The sequence below is a fragment of the Aquarana catesbeiana genome, linkage group LG10 (assembly GCF_042186555.1).
Source record: "Aquarana catesbeiana isolate 2022-GZ linkage group LG10, ASM4218655v1, whole genome shotgun sequence".
Lineage (NCBI taxonomy): Eukaryota > Metazoa > Chordata > Amphibia > Anura > Ranidae > Aquarana > Aquarana catesbeiana.
Genome location: NC_133333.1, coordinates 231,676,153 through 231,698,538, shown reverse-complemented (window position 1 = coordinate 231,698,538; position 22,386 = coordinate 231,676,153). Strand labels below are relative to the sequence as shown.

General features: G+C 44.1%; 1 protein-coding gene across 1 annotated transcript in view; it reads left to right on the top strand.

Annotated features, from left to right (window-relative positions):
- The first annotated feature begins 8,986 nt into the window (after positions 1 to 8,986).
- The window catches only part of LOC141111267 (indolethylamine N-methyltransferase-like), a 75,159-nt gene continuing 61,759 nt past the window's right edge, over positions 8,987 to 22,386 (top strand). The window contains exons 1-2 of the mRNA XM_073603410.1: positions 8,987 to 9,177; positions 12,559 to 12,766. Of these exons, the coding sequence (XP_073459511.1) occupies positions 9,027 to 9,177; positions 12,559 to 12,766 (359 nt within the window). The 5' untranslated portion in view covers positions 8,987 to 9,026. The remainder of the gene's footprint in view (positions 9,178 to 12,558; positions 12,767 to 22,386) is intronic.

Here is a 22,386-nt window from a genome sequence, read left to right as displayed (position 1 = left end):
GGTGTTAGGGTGATGTGAGCTAGTCCATCTTTTCATAAAAAATCTAAAATTCTTTGGTTTTCACTTGTTAGAGCCTCAAAATGATTACATATAACTTCTCTAAAAGACAGAAAGAAGTAAACTTTTTTTTTTTTAATCTAAAACTGTTCCATGTTTACAAGGCTTTCAGAACTTACAAGTGTTACTGCTGCCAACCTTTCTATTCACCTGACCAAGAGTCAACACTCTTAAATTCGATGACGGTGTCCTCTATTGTTCAACTTAAAGTGAAAGTAAACCCAACTATCATTTTCAGCCAAGGAAGCTGTAATCTTGGTCTCTGTTTACTCCTCAACTGCCATTAAGCTGCACATGTGATCAGTTGATTAGATGGTTTATCGGGTTTTATCGGGTTGAGGTCAGAACTCTGTGCAGGCCAGTCAAGTTCCTCCACACCAAACTCGCTCATCCATGTCTTTATGGACCTTGGTTTGTGCACTGGTCCAAATCCTTGGGTGGAGAGGGGATTATGGTGTGGTGCAGTGGCGGCCCGTTCATAGGGGCGCCTGTGCGCCGCCCCCCCTCCTGTATAGTCACAAAAAAAATTCAAAATGATAACATTTTTTAAAACTGCCCCTTTAAGAAGAAAAAAAGTCCTTTAAGTGCACTGTGTTTGGGCGCTGGACACAATGCGCTATGGGAAGCACCACATCAATGCAATCACGAAATTGCAGACGTGTCGCTTCATTTACGGGCTTGCAACTCGCCTTGCAGTGCAATACAAAGTGCAGAGTAGCTTCAGCTCATAGAATCACTTCGGGCGGGAGCATTGTTGTTTAAATCTTGAAGTTACTTCCGGGTTTCGTGTAATAGACGAAAACCAGACATGATGTCGGCAGCTCCGTTCTTTGGCCCAAGTGGAGCTGCTGGAAGCCATGTAAGGTAATGAGATCTCACGCGCAATGCAGCATGAGGGTCGGTTCAGTTCTTAAGTTATTTAGGGGCTTAAGTTTTTTTTTTTACCCCCTCCCCACGTATCTACAAAAGTCTCCACTTATCCGGGAAGGCTTCCAGCATGGTTTTGGATTTTATCTGTGGGCATTGCATTTTTAACATTAGGCACTGATGTTGGATATAAGGACTTGGTTCACAATTGGTGTTTTATTCCACCCAGCTGGCCTTGTGGGTAGTCATGCTGGAATTTAAGTTAGCCTTCACCAAACTTTTGCACAAAGTTAGACGTGTACAATTGATCAAAATATCTTAGCATGCATTTGGAAGGTATGCTGCATACACCACATATCAGCCATGACATTTGTTTAGTGCATTGACCTTCAGAAGTATAATCTTGGTTTCTAGTAGGGATGAGCCGAACACCCCCCTGTTCGGTTTGCACCAGAACATGCGAACAGGCAAAAAATTTGTGCGAACACCGTTAAAGTCTATGGGACACGAACATGAATAATCAAAAGTGCTAATTTTAAAGGCTTATATGCAAGCTATTGTCATAAAAAGTGTTTGGGGACCTGGGTCCTGCCCCAGGGGACATGGATCATTGCAAAAATAAGTTTTAAAAACGTCAGTTTTTTTCAGGGGAGCGGTGATTTTAATAATGCTTAAAGTGAAACAATAAAAGTGTAATATTCCTTTAAATTTCGTACCTGGGGGGTGTCTATAGTATGCCTGTAAAGGGGCGCATGTGTCCCGTGTTTAGAACAGTCTGACAGCAAAATGACATTTCAAAGGAAAAAAAGTCATTTAAAACTACTCGCGGCTATTAATGAATTGCCGGACCGACAATACACATAAAAGTTCATTGATAAAAACGGCATGGAAATTCCCCACAGGGAACCCCGAACCAAAATAAAAAAAAAAGACCTGGGGGTCGACTTAAATTCCATACCAGGCCCTTCAGGTCTGGTATGGATTTTAAGGGGCACCCATGCAAAAATTGAAAAAAAAAATGGTGTGTGGTCCCCCCAAAAATCCATACCAGACCCTTATCCGAGCATGCAACCTGGCAGGCCACAGGAAAAGAGGGGGGGACGAGAGAGCGCCCCCCCCTCCTGAATCGTACCAGGCCACATGCCCTCAACATTGGAAGGGTGCTTTGGGGTAGCCCCCCAAAACACCTTGTCCCCATATCGATGGGGACAAGGGCCTCCTCCCCACAACCCTTGCCCAGTGGTTGTGGGGGTCTGTGGGCGAGGGGCTTATCGGAATCTGGAAGCCCCCTTTAACAAGGGGACCCCCAGATCCCGGCCCTCCCCCCGTGTGAAATGGTAAGGGGGTACAAAAGTACCCCAACCATTTCTCAAAAAAAAGTGTCAAAAATGTTAAAAATGACGAGACTGTTTTTGACAATTCTTTTATTTAAATGCTTCTTTCTTCTATCTTCTATCTTCCTTCGGTTTCTTCCTCAATCTTCTTCTTCTTCTGGTTCTTGATCCGGTGTTCTCATCCGGCATCTTCCTCCACGGCGCCGGCATCTTCTTCCTTTCTTCTTCTCGGACCGATCCGCGGAGGAAGATGCCGGACGAGAACACCGGAGGAAGAACCAGAAGAAGAAGAAGATGGAGGAAGAAACCGAAGTAAGAAAGAAGAAAGAAGATAGAAGAAAGAAGAAACATTTAAATAAAGGAATGGTAAATAAACTGTCTCTTGTCATTTTTAACACTTTTGACACTTTTTTTATGAAATGGTCTTAACATTTCACACAGGGGGGGGCTGGGATCTGGGGGTCCCCTTGTTAAAGGGGCTTCCAGATTCCGATAAGCCCCCCGCCCGCAGACCCCCACAACCACCGGGCAAGGGTTGTGCGGATGAGGCCCTTGTCCCCATCAATATGGGGACAAGGTGTTTTGTGGGGCTACATCAAAGCACCCTCCCAATGTTGAGGGCATGTGGCTTGGAACTGTTCAGGAGGGGGGCCTCCTGAGCCTTTAAAATTAGCACTTTTGATTTCTCCCATAGACTTTTAAAGGGTGTTCCGCGGCTTTCGAATTTGCCGCGGACACCCCACAGCCGATGTTGGAGTCGAACATGAGTTTGACTCGAACTCGAAGCTCATCCCTAGTTTCTAGTACTTATATTTGGTGTGTACACATATGTTTTATTTTCTGGATACTATGTACAATTGTATCTTTATTAGGGCCTGATCACACTGGTGCGCTGTGCGAGATCGCATGTGATTCGCACCGCACTGCAGTGCAAATCACATGTGATGTCCGTGCAGTGCAATTTCAGCCATACAGATAGTATGGCTAAAATTGCATCGCATTCAGACTAAACTCGCATAGAACCCTTTTTTGGTCCACCCCAGAATCGGATCGCATGGGTGTTAGAAACTGTCAGTTCGTAGAGCTATATGCGAGCTGAAATGGGGGTGTCATTAACATTGTATGACACTCCCCAGCAGTTCGCATATGGCAGTGTGAACTGCCGTGCGAGTCGGGTGTGATGCGGGAACCAGCAGTGGATTCACAGGGTTCTCGCATCGTAGCAGTGTGAACCGGGCCTTAGTCTGCATAGTGAAAGGTCTGCACAAAGGAAGATTATAGCTTGATTGGCACAACCTTTCTTATCGTTCATTCACTATAAAGATAAAAGACAAAATTCTATAAGGGGTGTGGTTTATGAAAAGTGTGAGGAGTCAAAAACGATGGGCAGGGTCTGGTCCCCCCCATCCAAAAACTTCACCAGCTGCCACTGGTGTGGTGTTGCTTTTCAGGGGTCGGGCTTGGCCCCTTAGTTCCAGTGAGGGGAATTCTTAAGCCATCAGCATACCAAGACATTTTGTACAATTTCATGCTCCCAACTTTGAGGGAACAGTTTGAGCATGGCCCCTTCCTGTTCCAACATGACTGCACACTAATGCACAAGGCAAGGTTCATAAAGACATGGATGAGCAAATTTGGGGAGGAGGAACTTGACTGACCTGCACAGAGTCCTGACCTCAACCCAATAGAACACCTTTGGGATGAATTAGAACAGAGACTGAGAACCAGGCCTTCTCGTCCAACATTAGTGCCTGACCTAACAAATACACTTCTGGAAGAATGGTTAAACATTCCCATAGACATACTCCCAAACCTTGTGGACAGCCTTCCCAGAAGAGTTGAAGCTGTTATAGCTGCAAAGGGTGGGCCAACTTAATATTGAACCCTACGGACTAAGACAGGGATGCCATTAAAGTTCATGCACATGTAAAGGCAGGTGTCCCAATACTTTTGGTAATATAGTGTATATACCCAGGTACATGTGCAAAATTCCTTTTGCTGATATACCTTTTTGAACATTGGATGTATGTACTGTTAATAACCTTTTCTTATATAAAGCTTGTATTATTTCCATACAGGTGTGCATCTTTATACTTATGCAAGAGAAAAAGGAAAAAAGCGCCAAGCAGGCATTGTGAAGCACAATTTGGTAAAGGATAAAAAATGATATAAACAGCAATGGCACTCACAAGTGGGTGTGGTGGGGGATGAAGTTTGCAGTGGATGGGAAGTCCAAGTGTGAACCGGGAGCTATGGTCTTTATCCATTATAGGAAGAAGGCAAGCTGTATAGAGGGAGCGAGATCAGCCTGAGATCTGTCCAGAGGAAGCCCTTGTCGAGCTGCCCTATATATCTGGGATGGTTCGTCTGGTGTTCGGATATGCATCCAAAATATATATCTCCAGTGGGAGTGTAGAGAGGAGCTGCCAGTCTGTCTGCCATGAGAACCAATGGGAACGCGTTTCGGAAGCAAGCCACACTACCTTCAACAGCCTCTTTTTTTATTATTGACATTTATTCCTATACCTCCGGGAATAAGACTTTTTTTTTGGCTGTTTATTTTAATCAGTTACTTAATTATATCCTATGACCATGGGATTGGCACAGAGATAGCGCTGTAGTGTATTGTGTTTTGTGGTTTTATCTTTATACTTATGGTTAATAGTATATGCTGATAAATTTACCACAGCGCTGTCACTTTAAAAGCATGAATATTTGCCTTGGACTGCTTGCTGTTTATCAAGTACCAAAAATTTAGGCAGTTGTTTGTACTATTAATCTTTATCCACAGCGCTGTCCTTCTCATGCTAGTATTATCTCATCATATATGCATTTGTGCATTAATTACAAAATTAATGAAATTGGTATAATAATTTTGTATTTCTTGTTAAATCACTTTCATTAGTTTTGTATTCAATGCACAAATGCATACAGTATATGATGAGATCATGTACAGTACTATTGTTGTGAAAATATTAGCATGAGAAGGACAGCGCTGTGGATAGAGATTAATAATGGTATATGCTGGTTGCAGTAGTTCCTCTGCTCCCAATTACTTTGTTTAGATTTCTGTTTAATTTCTGAGTAAGGAAGTCCCCACTGTTCACAGAGGCCCTGCCCTGGGTGGAGGCACTGCCAACTTTATTATCAAACTCACACTTCCACTTACCGATGATTCTGGTTCTCTTATTTTCCTAGGGGTTTAGTGCAATATCCTGTTTGGGATTGCTATTTCCCATTACCCCCCCCCCCCCCCAATAAAGAAGAACTACACTCTTTAAACTTTTAGTCAGGAAAATATGAAATATTGCATACACTTCCTTAATATTTACTAATAATATTTCTAGCCACATATAAAGCTCTCAGCTTCTTTTATACAGCTCAGTAGTTCAAGCAGAAATTTACTGCAGAACTGAATGAGTCAGGAGAGTCAGGAGACAAGCATTTCCAACTTTCTAATTTTTCTGTCTATAAAGCCTGGTACACACTAATGCCCCGTACACACGGTCGGACTTTGTTCGGACATTCCGACAACAAAATCCTAGGATTTTTTCCGACGGATGTTGGCTCAAACTTGTCTTGCATACACACAGTCACACAAAGTTGTCGGAAAATCCGATCGTTCTAAATGCGGTGACGTAAAACACGTACGTTGGGACTATAAACAGGGCAGTGGCCAATAGCTTTCATCTCTTTATTTATTCTGAGCATGCGTGGCACTTTGTCCGTCGGATTTGTGTACACACGATCGGAATTTCCGACAACGGATTTTGTTGTCGGAAAATTTTATATCCTGCTCTCAAACTTTGTGTGTCGGAAAATCTGATGGAAAATGTGTGATGGAGCCTACACACGGTCGGAATTTCCGACAACAAGGTCCTATCACACATTTTCCGTCGGAAAATCCGACCGTGTGTACGGGGCATAACAGTTATTTTTTCAGGCTGAACAAAAAAAATGAAGAGCTCGGGAGGAGCCGCTTTCCTAACTATCCAATGTTAGCGATCTCCCCGGCTGAGCTATTGTGTTCTGACAGGGGCCCCTGCCAGAACACACTGGTCAGCGATCTCAGCCATTGGTTGAGAACGCTGATGGGGTGGTGATCAACAGACCTTTTTAAGTCATGCCCCTTCAACAGAAGGGCCGAATGTCAGGCAATTTCTATTGAATCGGTCTATGCCACCTGACATGCAGCCCATGTGTGCGGCCCTTAAAGGAGTTGTAAAGTCAGAAGGTTTTTTTATCTTAACGCATTCTATACATTAAGATAAAAAGCCTTCTGTGTGCAGCAGCCCCCCCAGCACCCTTAATACTTACCTGACCCCCATCCCTGACCATCAATGTCCATGAGTGCCTCGGCCGTCTGAGACTCTCCTTCCTGATTGACTGAGACTCAGCAGCGGTACCCACTGCTGTCAATCAAAATCAGTCAGCCAATCAGGAGAGAGAGGGGGTGGGGCCGGCCCGCAGTTCCATGACTGAATGAACACAGGGAGCTGTGACTTGGCTTGGGTGCCCCCATAGCAAGCTGATTGCTGTGGGGGCACTCAACAGGAGGAAGGGGCGAATAGAGCCGAAGAGGGACCTGAGAAGAGGAGGATCCAGGCTGCTCTGTGTAAATACCCTGCACAGAGGAGGTAAGTATGACATGTTTGTTATTTTTATAGGAAAAAAATGAGACTTTACAATCAAGTCTGAATATAACTTGTAGATGTTGCTGATAAATTCATTGTGGAACCAAAATTTACGTTCTTCACTTGCAGAATATTGGAAACTTTCCCTGTAATGCCCATTTAATATTTTATCTAGAGAGGAAATTAAGGAGAAAGAAATGCACCTAAAATAGTTTATCAAGCAGGGTTTTAAATGTGATTCTGAACAGGAAAACATAACCTCCCCGGAGGTGTTACCACTTGCTGATTGCATTGTTAATGCACGGATACTGGATTTCATCAGGAAAAATGAAAATGAATGCATCTTAATCTCTGACCACCTCTGTACAGTACCACGTACACATCCTTAGACCACCTCTGTACCATGTACACATCCTCAGACCACCTCTGTACCATGTACACATCCTCTGGCCACCTCTGTATCATTCATGTCCGCATCCTCTGACCACCTCTGTATCCTGTCCGCATCCTCTGACCACCTTTGTATAATGTCCACAATATCTGACCTCCTCTGTACCATGTCTGCATCCTCTGACCACCTCTGTACCATGTCTGCATCCTCTGACCACCTCTGTACCATGTCTGCAGCCTCTAACCATCTCCTGTATCATGTCTACAATCTCTGACCATATCTGCAGTCTCTGAGGGGGAACCTGGAGAGGCATTGAAAGTTAGAACGCCGCCGGGATGGGGATTACGGGAGGAGTCGTGTGGACTGTGGAGAGGAGATTATAGGATAAAACCAGAGCCACCAAGCTGGAGCCGACTGACTGAGCCCTGCACAGTGCACCTGAGAGGAGGTCAGTGACAGCACCGTCAGGCCAGTCTAAGGGGGGTCACTGGTGTAAGTGGGGAGTCAATACAATAATGTAAGGGGGCTCTGATATAAAGGTTCCCCCTTATATTAGTAACCCCCCCTTACGTTAGTGTATTCACTCTGCAGAAGATGGACTCTGGTCACCAGAGTGTCCCCCACATCAGAGTTCCAGGTGTTCCAATTTCCATCAGTCTGCAGGTGGATTTCTGCAAAACCTGATGTAAAGGGGAACTCTGATATAAAAGGCAATGCTGCAGACCCTAATGTAAGTGGGAACTCTGTTATAAAAGGGAATGGAGTGGACTGATAAAGAGTAGTCTCTGGTGACCAGAGGCCCCCCCTTTACATCGGAGTTCCCCTTTAGATCATGATCTGCAGAATTCCCCTTTGTGTCAGAATTCCCTTGCACTGTAAGGGGGAATCCTGCAAACTCTGATGTAAAGAGGAACTCTGTGTTTTTGACATTGTTTAACTTAAACACATTACTAATAGCACTAGCTACATGTTTATAGTGTAAATATTAATATTTGCACTGTCTAGCAGTGAAAACTGGCATTTTAGGTACATTTGCAGTGTCATTAAAAAAATTTGGCTCTGTCAGTAAATTTCATGATTTTCCCCAGTAAAAAATTGGTTCTGTTTGTAAATTTTTGCATCCTGCCAGTAAATTGCACTTGACATGGAGTTGGCAACACTGAATCCTGGTAACCAACTACAAGAAACGTCTTACCTCTGTGCTTGCCAACAAGGTTTTCTCCACCAAGTACTAAGTCATATTTTACATGGGGATCAAATACTTATTTTACTCACTGAACTGCAACTCAATTTTTAGCATTTGTTTTATGTGGTTTTTCTGGATTTTTGGTTGATATTCTGTCTCTATCATTACAAAAATACACCTATGATAAAAAATTATAGACCCTTCATTTCTTTGTAAGTGGGCAAACTTACAAAATCTGCAGGGGATCAAAAAAATATTTTCCTCACTGTATAATATTTGGGTGTTCTAAGTAATTTTCTAGCAAAAAATACAGATTTTTACTTCAAAACAACAAATATAAAAAAAAAGCCTGGTCTTAAAGTCGTTAAACCTTTGCAAACTCAGATGGCAATCATACCTCAGTCAGCACTATTCCCATGACTGCCTTATAAATATATTTATAATTATATTACAATAAAATGTAAACACCTTATTTCAAAAGAATATAAATAGAACTCAAACATTAAAGTTTAGTTGAAAGCAGAAATCAAAGAGGTGAAATTCAGCATTGCAGGACGATGGATTCCACAACACATAAACTCTATCATGTACACGGAATGGATTCCAGAGATTATCTGGATTTATATTTCTCTAATAAGGAGGACATGGTCTTTGCAGAAGATACTTTAAAATTTCCAATGGCGATGATTCACTATCAGTTCAGCACCGGTATGTACAGCATAGATTAATATTTTCAACAAAAAATGTTGTTAATAAATCTAAGAGTATCATTCACATAAGTGGCAGTCCCCATAGCTCTGACCTCACAGCTTCCTATTGCTGGTAGAGACGGAATGCTTTATTTCTTACTCAAAAATCAAACTGTTTCTATAAAAAAAAATTATATACCTCACTATGGGCTCTTCCACATTTTGTTGTCTTACAACCTGCAATTGAACTTGATTTGATTGATTTTTTTTAACACTGAGGTACATTAAATTAAATTGAATTTGTAAATAAATAACAATAAGAACACAAAAATATTGGGTTTCCTCTGGAGCAACCAATCTCCCTCTGATTTAGTATAATTGGTTGAATGAAGTCTACTTTTGGGTAATTAATGTTCCTGGAGTAAGCTAGTCCAGGATAAGGGTTTAGACAAGTACCAATCAAGGTTGGGTTCTAGAAATAATTTTTAGAAACTTCTCCAGTGGGTTTTGAAAAACATTTAATTGTGAAAAGCTGTCTTGGGTGCCACTGCCATGGGAGGCAAACAACAACTTCCAGATTAAGCCTCTGTCCATTTACTCCATCCATTGGCACAATGAAGGGATGGAGAACTCCAACTTGAAGTTTAAAGGTCAACAGTGGCAGCCTGATCCAAAGAAGATTATTGTAAAACAGAATCATAAACTGGTACCACATTATGATGAGACGATAACAAATGATAATTTATTTCTTATGACTGTTTTATTTGGTGAATATGTAACTCTTAGTCATTATATTATCACTTTTTATGTATTTGCTTGCAAAAGGTCAATTCACAAACATTATAATTGTTGTTTTCTATCTTTAAGGCCCAGTTTACACTTGTATGACTTGTCATGCAACTTTGGACCCCAAAGTCACATGAGAAGTTGCACCCCATGTTTTCCAATGAGTACTGTTCATATTTGTGCGACTTAAGACTCAGGACTTTTTTCCTTTCACATTTAGGAGCGTTAGGCGTTTTTTTTTTTTTTTACAGATTAAAAACGTCTCTCCATGTTATTCTATGTCTCCACATAGGTTTATAGGAGCTTTTAGTGGCATAGGAGTTTTCAAGCTGCAAAAAACCCCAGAGCCAGCGCATTCTTGAGCAGCAGCGTTACAGCTGTAAAAATGTCTGACGCAGCTAAATGCATGTTAATGCTGTATACAGTGTTAGGATGTGTCAATCGTTTTTAAGCTGTAGTAATTGGATTTGAGAGTGGAAAATAGAAGAGGGCAGAGAAACACTGCTCAACACTAATGCAGCTAAATGCAGCTAAACGCAGCTAAATGGACATTAACGCCAATGCAAAATGCTTCTAAAAGCACGTTTTTGCTGGTGGCAGTACTGGCTTTGCAGCTCGCTTTTTTTAACGCACTGTGTGCATGAGGCCTTAAAGTCACAGTGACTTTGAAGTAGTTCCTGTACTACTTTGGTCAGACTTTTATGCAATATGAGGGCCATAGACTTCAAAATGGCCCTCTGATCCCTTTATACTATATTTCTCATCTGGTGCTTTCATATACGGAGGATAATGTGACATACAGTATCTCTCAAAAGTGAGTACACCCCACACATTTTTGTAAATATTTTATGATATCTTTTCATGTGACAACACTGATGAAATGACACTTTGCTACAATGTAAAGTAGTGAGTGTACAGCTTGTATAACAGAGTAAATTTGCTGTCCCCTCAAAATAACTCAACACACAGCCTTTAGTGTCTAAACTGCTGGCAACAAAAGTGAGTACACCCCTAAGTGAAAATGTCCAAATTGGACCCAAAGTGTCAATATTTTGTGTGGCCACCATTATTTTCCAGCACTGCCTTAACCCTCTTGGGCATGGAGTTCACCAGAGCTTCACAGATTGCCACTGGGGTCCTCTTCCACTTCTCCATGATGACATCATGGAGTTGGGGGATGTTAGAGACCTTCCGCTCCTCTACCTTGCCCCACAGATGCTCAATAGGGTTTAGGTCTAGAGATATGCTTGGCCAGTCCATCACCTTTACCCTCAGCTTCTTTAGCAAGGCAGTGGGCGCCTTGGAAATGTGTTTGGGGTTGTTATCATGTTGGAATACTGTCCTGTAGCTCAGTCTCCATAGGGAGGGGATCATGCTCTGCTTCAGTGTGTCACAGTACATGTTGGCATTCATGGTTCCCTCAATGAACTGTAGATCCCCAGTGCCGGCAGCACTCATGCAGCCCCAGACCATGACACTCCCACCACCATGCTTGACTGTGGGCAAGACGCACTTGTCTTTGTACTTCTCATCTGGTTGCCGCCACACACACTTAACACCATTTGAACCAAATAATTTTATCTTGAACTCATCAGACCACAAGACATGGTTCCAGTAATCCATGCCCTTAGTCTGCCTGTCTTCAACAAACTGTTTGCGGGCTTTCTTGTGCATCATCTTTAGAAGAGGCTTCCTTCTGGGATGACAGCCATGCAGACCAATTTGATGCAGTCTGCGGCATATGGTCTGATCACTGACAGGATGACCCCCCAGCCCTTCAACATCTGCAGCAATGCTGGCAGTACTCATACATCTATTTCACCATACACAACCTCTGGATATGATGCTGAGCACGTGCACTCAGCTTCTTTGGTCAACCATGGCAAAGTCTGTTCTGAGTGAAACCTGTCCGTTAAACCGCTGTATGGTCTTGGCCACCATGCTGCAGCTCAGTTTCAGGGTCTTTGCAATCTTCTTATAGCCTAGGCCATCTTTATGTAGAGCAACAATACTTTTTTTCAAATCCTCAGGGAGTTCTTTGCCATGAGGTGCCATGTTGAACCTCCAGTGACCAGTATGAGAGAGTGAGAGCGACAACACCAAATTTAACAAACCTGCTCCCCATTCACACCTGCGACCTTGTAACACTAACCAGTCACATGATACCGGGGAGGATAAATGGCTAATTGGGCCCAATTTGAACATTTTCACTAAGGGGTGTACTCACTTTTGTTGCCAGTGGTTTAGACATTATTGGTTTTGTGTTGGGTTATTTTGAGGGGACAGTAAATTTACACTGTTATACAAGCTATACACTCACTACTTTACATTGTAGCAAAGTGTCATTTCTTCAGTGTGTCACATGAAAAGATACAATAAAATATTTACAAAAATGTGAGGGGTGTACTCACTTTTGTGAGATACTGTATAATGGTGGCTGGCCTAGCAGGAAATCCCAGAGCCATATTATATGTTGGTTGGGAACAATTTTTTAAAGCTATTTTCACCTAGCAGTGTCATTAAATGCCAAATGTTATGAAAATGTGAAATCTCTTTTTTGGCAGTGAAATTAGTTTCGGGTAAGATAACATCTGAATCTCTAATATTCCTCCAGGTCGAGCTGAGGGTACATTTTTGATTGACATCAGCCTTGGTTCCTTCATTCACCATCTTTATTCCGCCTCTAAGTTTTTCAAAAAAATAGTCCTATTAAAATTCCAAGAGAAATGTATCATGGAACTAAACAGATGGCTACATGACCGTACCGGAGCATATGATTGGTCGCATACATCATCAGCCGCAGCTGAGTTAGAAGGAACGAGGTGACTTGTTCCCTTTCTGATTTTTGCACTTTAGGTTGCAGAAGATTGTTTCTTTAAAGGCAACTTCTATTGTTTTTGAGTATATTTCATTTATTAAGTTATTTAACATACAAACTTTTTTTATGTTTTTAGTCAGGTAACTTTGAAATATTGTATTTCAAAAGTTCAAATGTTTTCATCAGCAGATGGAGCTCTCAGCTCTTTATAGTGTTTTTAATCAGGCTCTCCTTATCTACTGTGCTGAAAAAGCCTATTCACCTTGTTTAAAGTAGAAGTCCAGTCAAATCTAAACTTAACCCTGCTCTCACCCCCATTCTAAGCCCTATACTAACTACCCTGTAAGGAAGGATGTCTATGCTTACCTATTCTGAGGGCCCTCCAATCCAAACTGACTACAGATGCCCCATAGTAAGTCTATGAATGAAGAGTAATCACCGCTCAAGGTTGTTCTCCACCTGTACCACTTCAACTGCACAGTACCAGGTGCCGGCCCTGTCCATTACAGGCTTCACAGTAGAGGAAAAGGGTCTGGTCGGCCGCACATCTGATAAAATCACTTTTATTAAGAAGACATATTCCAAATAGACACTCCACAATGTACAATTGAGGGAAAATAGCACTAGCTCAATTGTACATTGTGGAGTGTCTATTCAGGATATGTCTAAATTAAGGTGATTTTATCAGATGTGTGGCCGACCAGACCCTTTTCCTCTACTGTGAAGCCCATAACGAACAGGGCCAGTACCTAGTAGGGATGAGCTTCGAGTTCGCCGAACAGCGAACAATTTGGGGTGTTCGCGGCAAATTCAATTTGGGGTGTTCGCGGCAAATTCGAATGCCGCAGTACACCCTTTAAAAGTCTATGGGAGAAATCAAAAGTGCTAATTTTAAAGGCTTATATGCAAGTTATTGTCATAAAAAGTGTTTGGGGACCGGGGTCCTGCCCCAGGGGACATGGATCAATGCAAAAAAAAGTTTTAAAAACGGCCGTTTTTTGGGAGCAGTGATTTTAATAATGCTTAAAGTCAAACAATAAAAGTGTAATATCCCTTTAAATTTCATAGCTGGGAGGTGTCTATAGTATGCCTGTAAAGGGGCGCATGTTTCCCGTGTTTAGAACAGTCTGACAGCAAAATGACATTTCGAAGGAAAAATTACATTTAAAACTTCCCGCGGCTATTGCATTGCCGACAATACACATAGAAGTTCATTGATAAATACGGCATGGGAATTCAACACAGGAGAAACCCCGAACCAAAATTTAAAAAAAAAAATGACGTGGGAGTCCCCCTAAATTCCATACCAGGCCCTTCAGGTCTGGTATGGATTTTAAGGGGAACCCCGTGCCAAAAAAAAAAAAAAAAACGGCATGGGGTCCCCCCAAAAATCCATACCAGACCCTTATCTGAGCACGCAACCTGGCAGGCCGCAGGAAAAGAGGGGGGGACGAGAGTGCGGCCCCCCCCTCCTGAACCGTACCAGGCCACATGCCCTCAACATTGGGAGGGTGCTTTGGGGTAGCCCCCCAAAACACCTTGTCCCCATGTTGATGAGGACAAGGGCCTCATCCCCACAGCCCTGGCCGGTGGTTGTGGGGGTCTGCGGGCGGGGGGCTTATCGGAATCTGGAAGCCCCCTTTAACAAGGGAACCCCCAGATCCCGGCCCCCCCCTGTGTGAAATGGTAAGGGGGTACTTACCCCTACCATTTCACTAAAAAACTGTCAAAAATTTTAAAAATGACAAGAGACAGTTTTTGACAATTCCTTTATTTAAATGCTTCTTCTTTCTTCTATCTTCCTTCATCTTCTTCTGGTTCTTCTGGCTCTTCTGGTTCTTCCTCCGGCGTTCTCGTCCAGCATCTCCTCCGCGGCATCTTCTATCTTCTTCTCCTCGGGCCGCTCCGCACCCATGGCATGGAGGGAGGCTCCCGCTCTTCTCTTCATCTTCTTCTTCATCCTCTTCTCTTCTTCCTTCTTCTCTTCTTCATTTTCTTCTCCGGGCCGCTCTGCATCCATGCTGGCATGGAGGGAGGCTCCCGCTGTGTGACGGAATCTCCTCGTCTGACGGTTCTTGAATAATGGGGGGGCGGGGCCACACGGTGACCCCGCCCCCCTCTGACGCACGGTGACTTGACGGGACTTTCCTGTGACGTCACAGGGAATGCCACAGGGAAGTCCCGTCATGTCCCGTGCGTCAGAGGGGGCGGAGTCACCGGGTGGCCCCGCCCCCCGTTATTTAAGAACCGTCAGACGAGGAGACGCCGTCACACAGCGGGAGCCTCCCTCCATGCCAGCATGGATGCGGAGTGGCCCGGAGAAGAAAATGAAGAAGAGAAGAAGAGAAGAAGGAAGAAGAGAAGAGGATGAAGAAGAAGATGAAGAGAAGAGCGGGAGCCTCCCTCCATGCCATGGGTGCGGAACGGCCCAAGGAGAAGAAGATAGAAGACACCGCGGAGGAGATGCCGGGATCTGGGGGTTCCCTTGTTAAAGGGGGCTTCCAGATTCCGATAAGCCCCCCGCCCGCAGACCCCCACAACCACCGGCCTGGGTTGTGGGGATGAGGCCCTTGTCCTCATCAACATGGGGACAAGGTGTTTTGGGGGGGCTACCCCAAAGCACCCTCCCAATGTTGAGGGCATGTGGCCTGGTACGGTTCAGGAGGGGGGCCGCACTCTCGTCCCCCCCTTTTTTCCTGCGGCCTGCCAGGTTGCGTGCTCGGATAAGGGTCTGGTATGGATTTTTGGGGGGACCCCACGCCATTTTGTTTTTTTTTTGGCGCGGGGTTCCCCTTAAAATCCATACCAGACCTGAAGGGTCTGGTATGGAATTTAGGGGGAACCCCACGTCATTTTTTTTTTAATTTTGTCCGGGGTTCCCCTTAATATCCATACCAGACCTGAAGGGCCTGGTATGGAATTTAGGGGGACACCCACATCATTTTTTTTTTTTAATTTTGGTTCGGGGTTTCCCTGTGTTGAATTCCCATGCCGTTTTTATCAATGAACTTCTATGTGTATTGTCGGCAATGCAATAGCCGCGGGTAGTTTTAAATGTAATTTTTCCTTCGAAATGTCATTTTGCTGTCAGACTGTTCTAAACACGGGAAACATGCGCCCCTTTACAGGCATACTATAGACACCCCCCAGGTACAAAATGTAAAGGAATATTACACTTTTATTGTTTTACTTTAAGCATTATTAAAATCACTTCTCCCAAAAAAACGGCCATTTTTAAAACTTTTTTTGCATTGATACATGTCCCCTGGGGCAGGACCCAGGTCCCCAAACACTTTTTAAGACAATACCATGCATATAAGCCTTTAAAATTAGCACTTTTGATTTTTCATGTTCGTGTCCCATAGACTTTAATGGTGTTCGCGTGTTCAAACAAATTTTTTGTCTGTTTGCATGTTCTGGTGCGAACCAAACTGGGGGGTGTTCAGCCCATCCCTACCTATAAAGTTTAAAGGAGAAGTCCAGCAAAAGCTTGTTTGGCTGAGGTTCTCCTATGAATCACAGGAGTGCAATTCGTTTTGCACTCCTGTGACTCGTTTACAGCAGAGAGTGGACTGAAGTCCGCTCTCTGCTGATGTCATGGATATCAGACCAGGCACCACGTCATCCCAACAATTGAAGTCAGGATCCGCCAGGTGCCTGGACTGACACCCATCTCAGCCTCTCAGCAAGCCGCCCCTCCACAGCTCAGTGCTCCAATGAGTGAGGAGGGAGATGAGTAGAGAGCTGAGACTGACAGTCTACAGCTCTCCGCTCACGGAGCTGTGAAAACTGAGTGATTGGCGGTGTTCGATCGCTCTGTTTTCAGTGTAGAGGCACCGGGGGGACAGATGCAGGATCAGAGCGATGCTGCATCCACCGAGGTAAGTATAAATTTAAAAAAAAAAAAAAAAACCTTACTTCTCTTGTAATTATTAATATTGGAAGTAGAAGAGAAAAATAACAGATCAATCATAGGATTGACCCTGTCATGTGTCAAGGAGATAGCATAAGACAACTATATTGATACCTTAGAAATCTCCAATGGAGTAAAATCTTCTGCATGTTGCTATAGACCAGGGATCTCCAAACTACGGCCCTCCAGCTTTTGCAGAACTACACATCCCATAAGGCATTGAAAAACTAAGACATTCACAGACATGACTTGGCATGATGGGATTTTTAGTTCCAGAACAACTGAAGGGTCATAGTTTATATACCCCTGCTATAGACCAATGGTCTCCAAACTTTCTAAACAAAGGGCCAGTTTATTGTCCTTCAGACTTTAGGAGGGCAGGACTGTGGACATTGGGAGCAGAGAATGTCCTGACATCAGTGGGAAAAAAACAATGCTCTTATCATTGGTGTCAGTGGGAGGAATCGTGCCACTTCATTGGTGTCATTGGGAGCAATTGTGCCCCTTCATTGGTGTCAGTTGAAGAAATGATGCCCTATTTTTGGTATCAGTGGATGAAAAAATGCCCAGAAGGGCCGGATGACATCAGGCAAAGGGCCACATCTGCTCCTCAGGCCACAGTTTGGAGATCACTGCTATAGACAAAGATAAAGCTCTCATGAATATTCTGTAATACCAATTGGAACTTCCATGCCCTGGACGGAGTATGCCTTTTTGATTATTTTTTTCTAGCCATGAAGCAAATGGTTCTGGAAGTCACTGGCTGTCTTTTGCATGGTTTTCTTGGTAGCACAAATACATTTTCCGTGGCACCATATTCTGCTCTTTTACAGGTAAATTTGGATGGTAAGAGCATGAAGTTGGTCTATGATAAGTTTGGGAAAATTGGCAAGACTATTTCTTAATGTAACAACTTCCTTCCTGGACCAATTCTGATACTTTTCACATACATGTAAATTCTACATTTGTTTTTGCTAGAAAATTATTTAGAACTCCCAAACATTGTATATACTGTATATATATTTTTAGCAGAGGCCCTATAGAATAAAATAATGGGTATTTGTGCAGAGGATTTTCAAATACATTTTTTTTTTTTTGGAAGAATAGACTTTAATGAATTTACTTGCACACAAACACAATATAATACCCATTTTTTGGTAAAATATAAAAGATAATGTTATGCCGAGTAAATAGATACCTAACACGTCACACTTTAAAATTGCGTACGCCCATTGTATGGTGCCTAACTACGGTACTTAAAATTCTCCATAGGCAATGCTTTAAACATTTTTACAGGTTACCCATTTAGAGTTACACAGAGATACCTTTTACCTGCTAACCACTTGGGCCAGGTGAGGTGTGCTGTGGCTGGACTATATCTTCCTATTTCTGCAGTATGCTTTGGGTCTGGGGGGACCTCTCCTCAGCCTGCACCCTCACTAGTCAGCAGCATCCAACTCATGGGACCTTGACAACATGAGCGGGTACCCTTAAGCATTTATCATGGGTCACAGTGAGTACGTCCGGGTTCCCTGGTCTCGGCTTTGGTCCATTGTGTACTTATTGAAGCTATGCACTTTAGAGCCTGATTTCTATACAGGATCTTGCTGCTTGGTCAGTTTATATTTATATTTATTCTTATCTTCATTGCTTGTTAATTATGCCTCACCTGAAGGCACTACTCTGGTGAATGAGTTGTCAGCTGGGGCACATCCCAGCATGTACACAGGTCTAAACAATCTCAACAATGAGGCTAAGTTCTTGTCTATGACTGGATCATATGGACTTTTGTGAATAGTTGGACAAATTACCTTTTTTGAGACTTTTTGATGGTTATCTGCAAGTATAATGGCTCCTTGGATATCTCAATCTGACACTTTGCTGAATGAGTGAGCCATGGCTGATATTATTTAGTTACACAGCTGGGGCACTTTTTCTTAACCCTTTAGATGCAATTTTCTGCACAAATGACCTTTGTTTAGGGGTCTAAACTTATCAGATTATTTTATCTTTCATTTGTATATTCACTTCTTAGTGATTACATATAAAGTGAGACCTGGAGGCAGAGGTCGAAGCGGCAGGGTTCAGATTAGATGGTCTTTGGGGTGAGGTAGTTCTCTCACATTCCAAGGAGTCAGGAGAAGTGGCATCTTCGGTTGCCCCCCCCCGCTGGAATAGAGAGACAGAATTAGTGAAGTGGAGGCCTTGTTGGGCCAGGTCAGGGCCGCAGCGGAGGATCGGGGACTGCAGTGGCTGCAGCAGCAGCTATCAGACATGCTGGGGGTTGGGAGCGGCTCCCTCACCTGCTACTTCCCCATCTGCTCAGAAATGGACTAGGAAGGTTCCCCCTCCTGAGCGCCTGAGTCCTTCACCTGTCCCCTAGGTCCAGAATCCACATAGGTCAGGTGACGAAGCGCGCACGACGGAACTACGCTCATTACGTCACTTCCCGGCAGACGAGTGGGTGGAACACAGGCATATCCATCTGATTGTCACTTCCCCCATCTCGATACCTGCATTGGGTACAGTGACTCTGCCTGTCATCCAAGCCGGCATCTGAGTGCCATCCCACCCCAGTGGTCACTGGGCAGGTGGACCTAATTTACCTCTTGGATTTTTTGATTTTTTAATTTTATTTTATCTTTGCCATGCACTTTTGGTTTTAAGTGTGGTTTTTTTAAATAAAAACATTTTTTGGTACTTTATCACACTATGGAAGCCCTTCTTTATATTTTTCTGATGCATGAGGGTATTGCCGCATTATGACCCACCTGAATATCACTGGAGACTAGGGATGAGCTTCGTGTTCGAGTCGAACCCATGTTCGACTCGAACATCGGCTGTTCGATCGTTCGCCGAATTGCGAACGATATGGGCCGTTCGCGACAAATTCGTGTGGCGCGTCAAGGCCCATAATTCACTGCGGCATCGCAGTGCATTGCTTGCTGATGATTGGCCAAGCATGCACTATGACCCGCATGCTTGGCCAATCACAGCGCCGCCTTAACAGAGAGCCATAATTGGCCAAAGCCAAGGAGGCTTTGGCCAATTATGGCTCAGGGGATTTAGTACACGCCCCACACTATATAAGGCCGCCTGCACGGCGGCCCTGTGCAGTGTGTTCCGGTGTGCTTAGAGAGAGAGAGAGACAGTGTCACTTCATTTGAGTTAGCTAGATTAGGCAGGACAGTCAGTCAGTTAGCTGCACTTAAAGTGTATTGTGTATATATATGCATCCCAGGTGTTGCATATATATATATATATATACACTGTATTCAGTTTAGCTAGATCCGTTCCTGTTATCTTCTAGACTATTTACATTTAGTGCAGTGCGTCCTGCTCACAGTGTTCAGCTAGATCCGTTCCTGTTATATTCCTACTGACAGGCAGGCTTGTCTTGTTACAGTATTTTGAAGAAAATTACTGGTGTTCTTTTGATCCTATTAGTGCCACAGTCAGGCAGCTAGACTATTTACAGTTAGTGCAGTGCGTCCTGCCCACAGTGTTCTGCTAAACCTACAAGTAAGTGGGGTGCGTCCTGCTCACAGTGTTCAGCTAAACCTACAAGTTAGTGGGGTGCGTCCACCTCATAGTGTTCAGCTAAACCTACAAGCTAGTGTGGTGCGTCCTGCTCACAGTGTTCAGCTAGATCCGTTTCTGTTATCTTCTTACTGACAGGCAGGCTTGTCTTGTTACAGTAAATACAGCTACCTGAAGAAAATTGCTGGTGTTCTTTTGATCCTATTAGTACCACAGTCAGGCAGCTAGACTATTTACAGTTAGTGCAGTGCGTCCTGCTCACAGTGTTCTGCTAAACCTACAAGTTAGTGGGGTGCGTGCTGCTCACAGTGTTCAGCAAAACCTACAAGTTAGTGGGGTGCGTCCACCTCACAGTGTTCAGCTAAACCTACAAGCTAGTGGGGTGCGTCCTGCTCACAGTGTTCAGCTAGATCCGTTCCTGTTATCTTCTTACTGACAGGCAGGCTTGTCTTGTTACAGTATTTTAAATAAAATTGCTGGTGTTCTTTTGATCCTATTAGTACCACAGTCAGGCAGCTAGACTATTTACAGTTAGTGCAGTGCGTCCTGCTCACAGTGTTCTGCTAAACCTACAAGTTAGTGGGGTGCGTCCTGCTCACAGTGTTCAGCTAAACCTACAAGTTAGTGGGGTGCGTCCACCTCACAGTGTTCAGCTAAACCTACAAGCTAGTGGGGTGCGTCCTGCTCACAGTGTTCAGCTAGATCTGTTCCTGTTATCTTCTTACTGACAGGCAGGCTTGTCTTGTTACAGTATTTTAAAGAAAATTACTGATGTTCTTTTGATCCTATTAGTACCACAGTCAGGCAGCTAGACTATTTACAGTTAGTGCAGTGCGTCCTGCTCACAGTGTTCTGCTAAACCTACAAGTTAGTGGGGTGCGTCCTGCTCACAGTGTTCAGCAAAACCTACAAGTTAGTGGGGTGCGTCCACCTCACAGTGTTCAGCTAAACCTACAAGCTAGTGGGGTGCGTCCTGCTCACAGTGTTCAGCTAGATCCGTTCCTGTTATCTTCTTACTGACAGGCAGGCTTGTCTTGTTACAGTATTTTAAATAAAATTGCTGGTGTTCTTTTGATCCTATTAGTACCACAGTCAGGCAGCTAGACTATTTACAGTTAGTGCAGTGCGTCTTGCTCACAGTGTTCTGCTAAACCTACAAGTTAGTTGGGTGCGTCCACCTCACAGTGTTCAGCTAAAGCTACCTGTAGAAGGTTGGTGGTGTTCTCATACTACAGGCAGGCAGTTGATTTTGCTAGCTGCAGTATCAGTACATATATATATATATATATATATATATATATATATATCCCAGCTTAGTGCAGCTACAGGCCATTAGTATGTCTGGAAGGCCAAGAAGGAGAGGCAGACAGTCACAAGCCAATAAGAGAGGGCAAGCAGGCTCTGTGTCTAGTGCTGGTCGTGGAGACGGTGCATCCTCATCAGCACGTGGCCATGGGACACGCTTGGCCTTTTTTTCGGCAGCTGGCCATGTTGAGCCGCAACATGCGGAAGACTTGGTCGAGTGGATGACCAAGCCGTCCTCATCCTCCTCATCCTCTCTCACCCATGCCCAGGGTACTTTGTCTGGCAAAGCAGCGGCCTCTTCCCTCGGCTCAATGTCATCAGTGACTCCTTCCCTAGCCCCACCATGTCCTCCTGAGGAGTCCCTCGAACTGTTTGACCACAGTGTTGGGTACATGCTCCAGGAGGATGCCCAGCGTTTGGAAGGCTCTGATGATGATACTGAGCTCGATGAAGGCAGTAACACGAGCACGGACAGAGGGGATGCCCAAGAAGGACAGCAATCTGGCAGTCATGCTCCCCCTGCTGCAGCATACTGCCAGGTTTGCTCCAGTGATGAGGAGGGAGGGGATGATGAGGTCACTGACTCAACGTGGGTGCCTGATAGGAGAGAAGAGGAGGAGGAGGAGGAGGAGGAGGAGGTGGCACATCACCAACGAGGCAGGATGCCCTCCAGGGGCCAGCCTAAGGGCAGCACATTGACTGCATCACACCCCAAAGCTCCACATGTGCAGGCCGCTGCAGTCTCTGCGCGTTATTCAAAAAGTTCTTTGGTGTGGGCCTTTTTTGAGACGAGTGCATCAGATCGCACCGCTGCTATTTGCAACATATGTCTCAAGCGTATCTCGCGTGGCCAAAACATCTCCCGC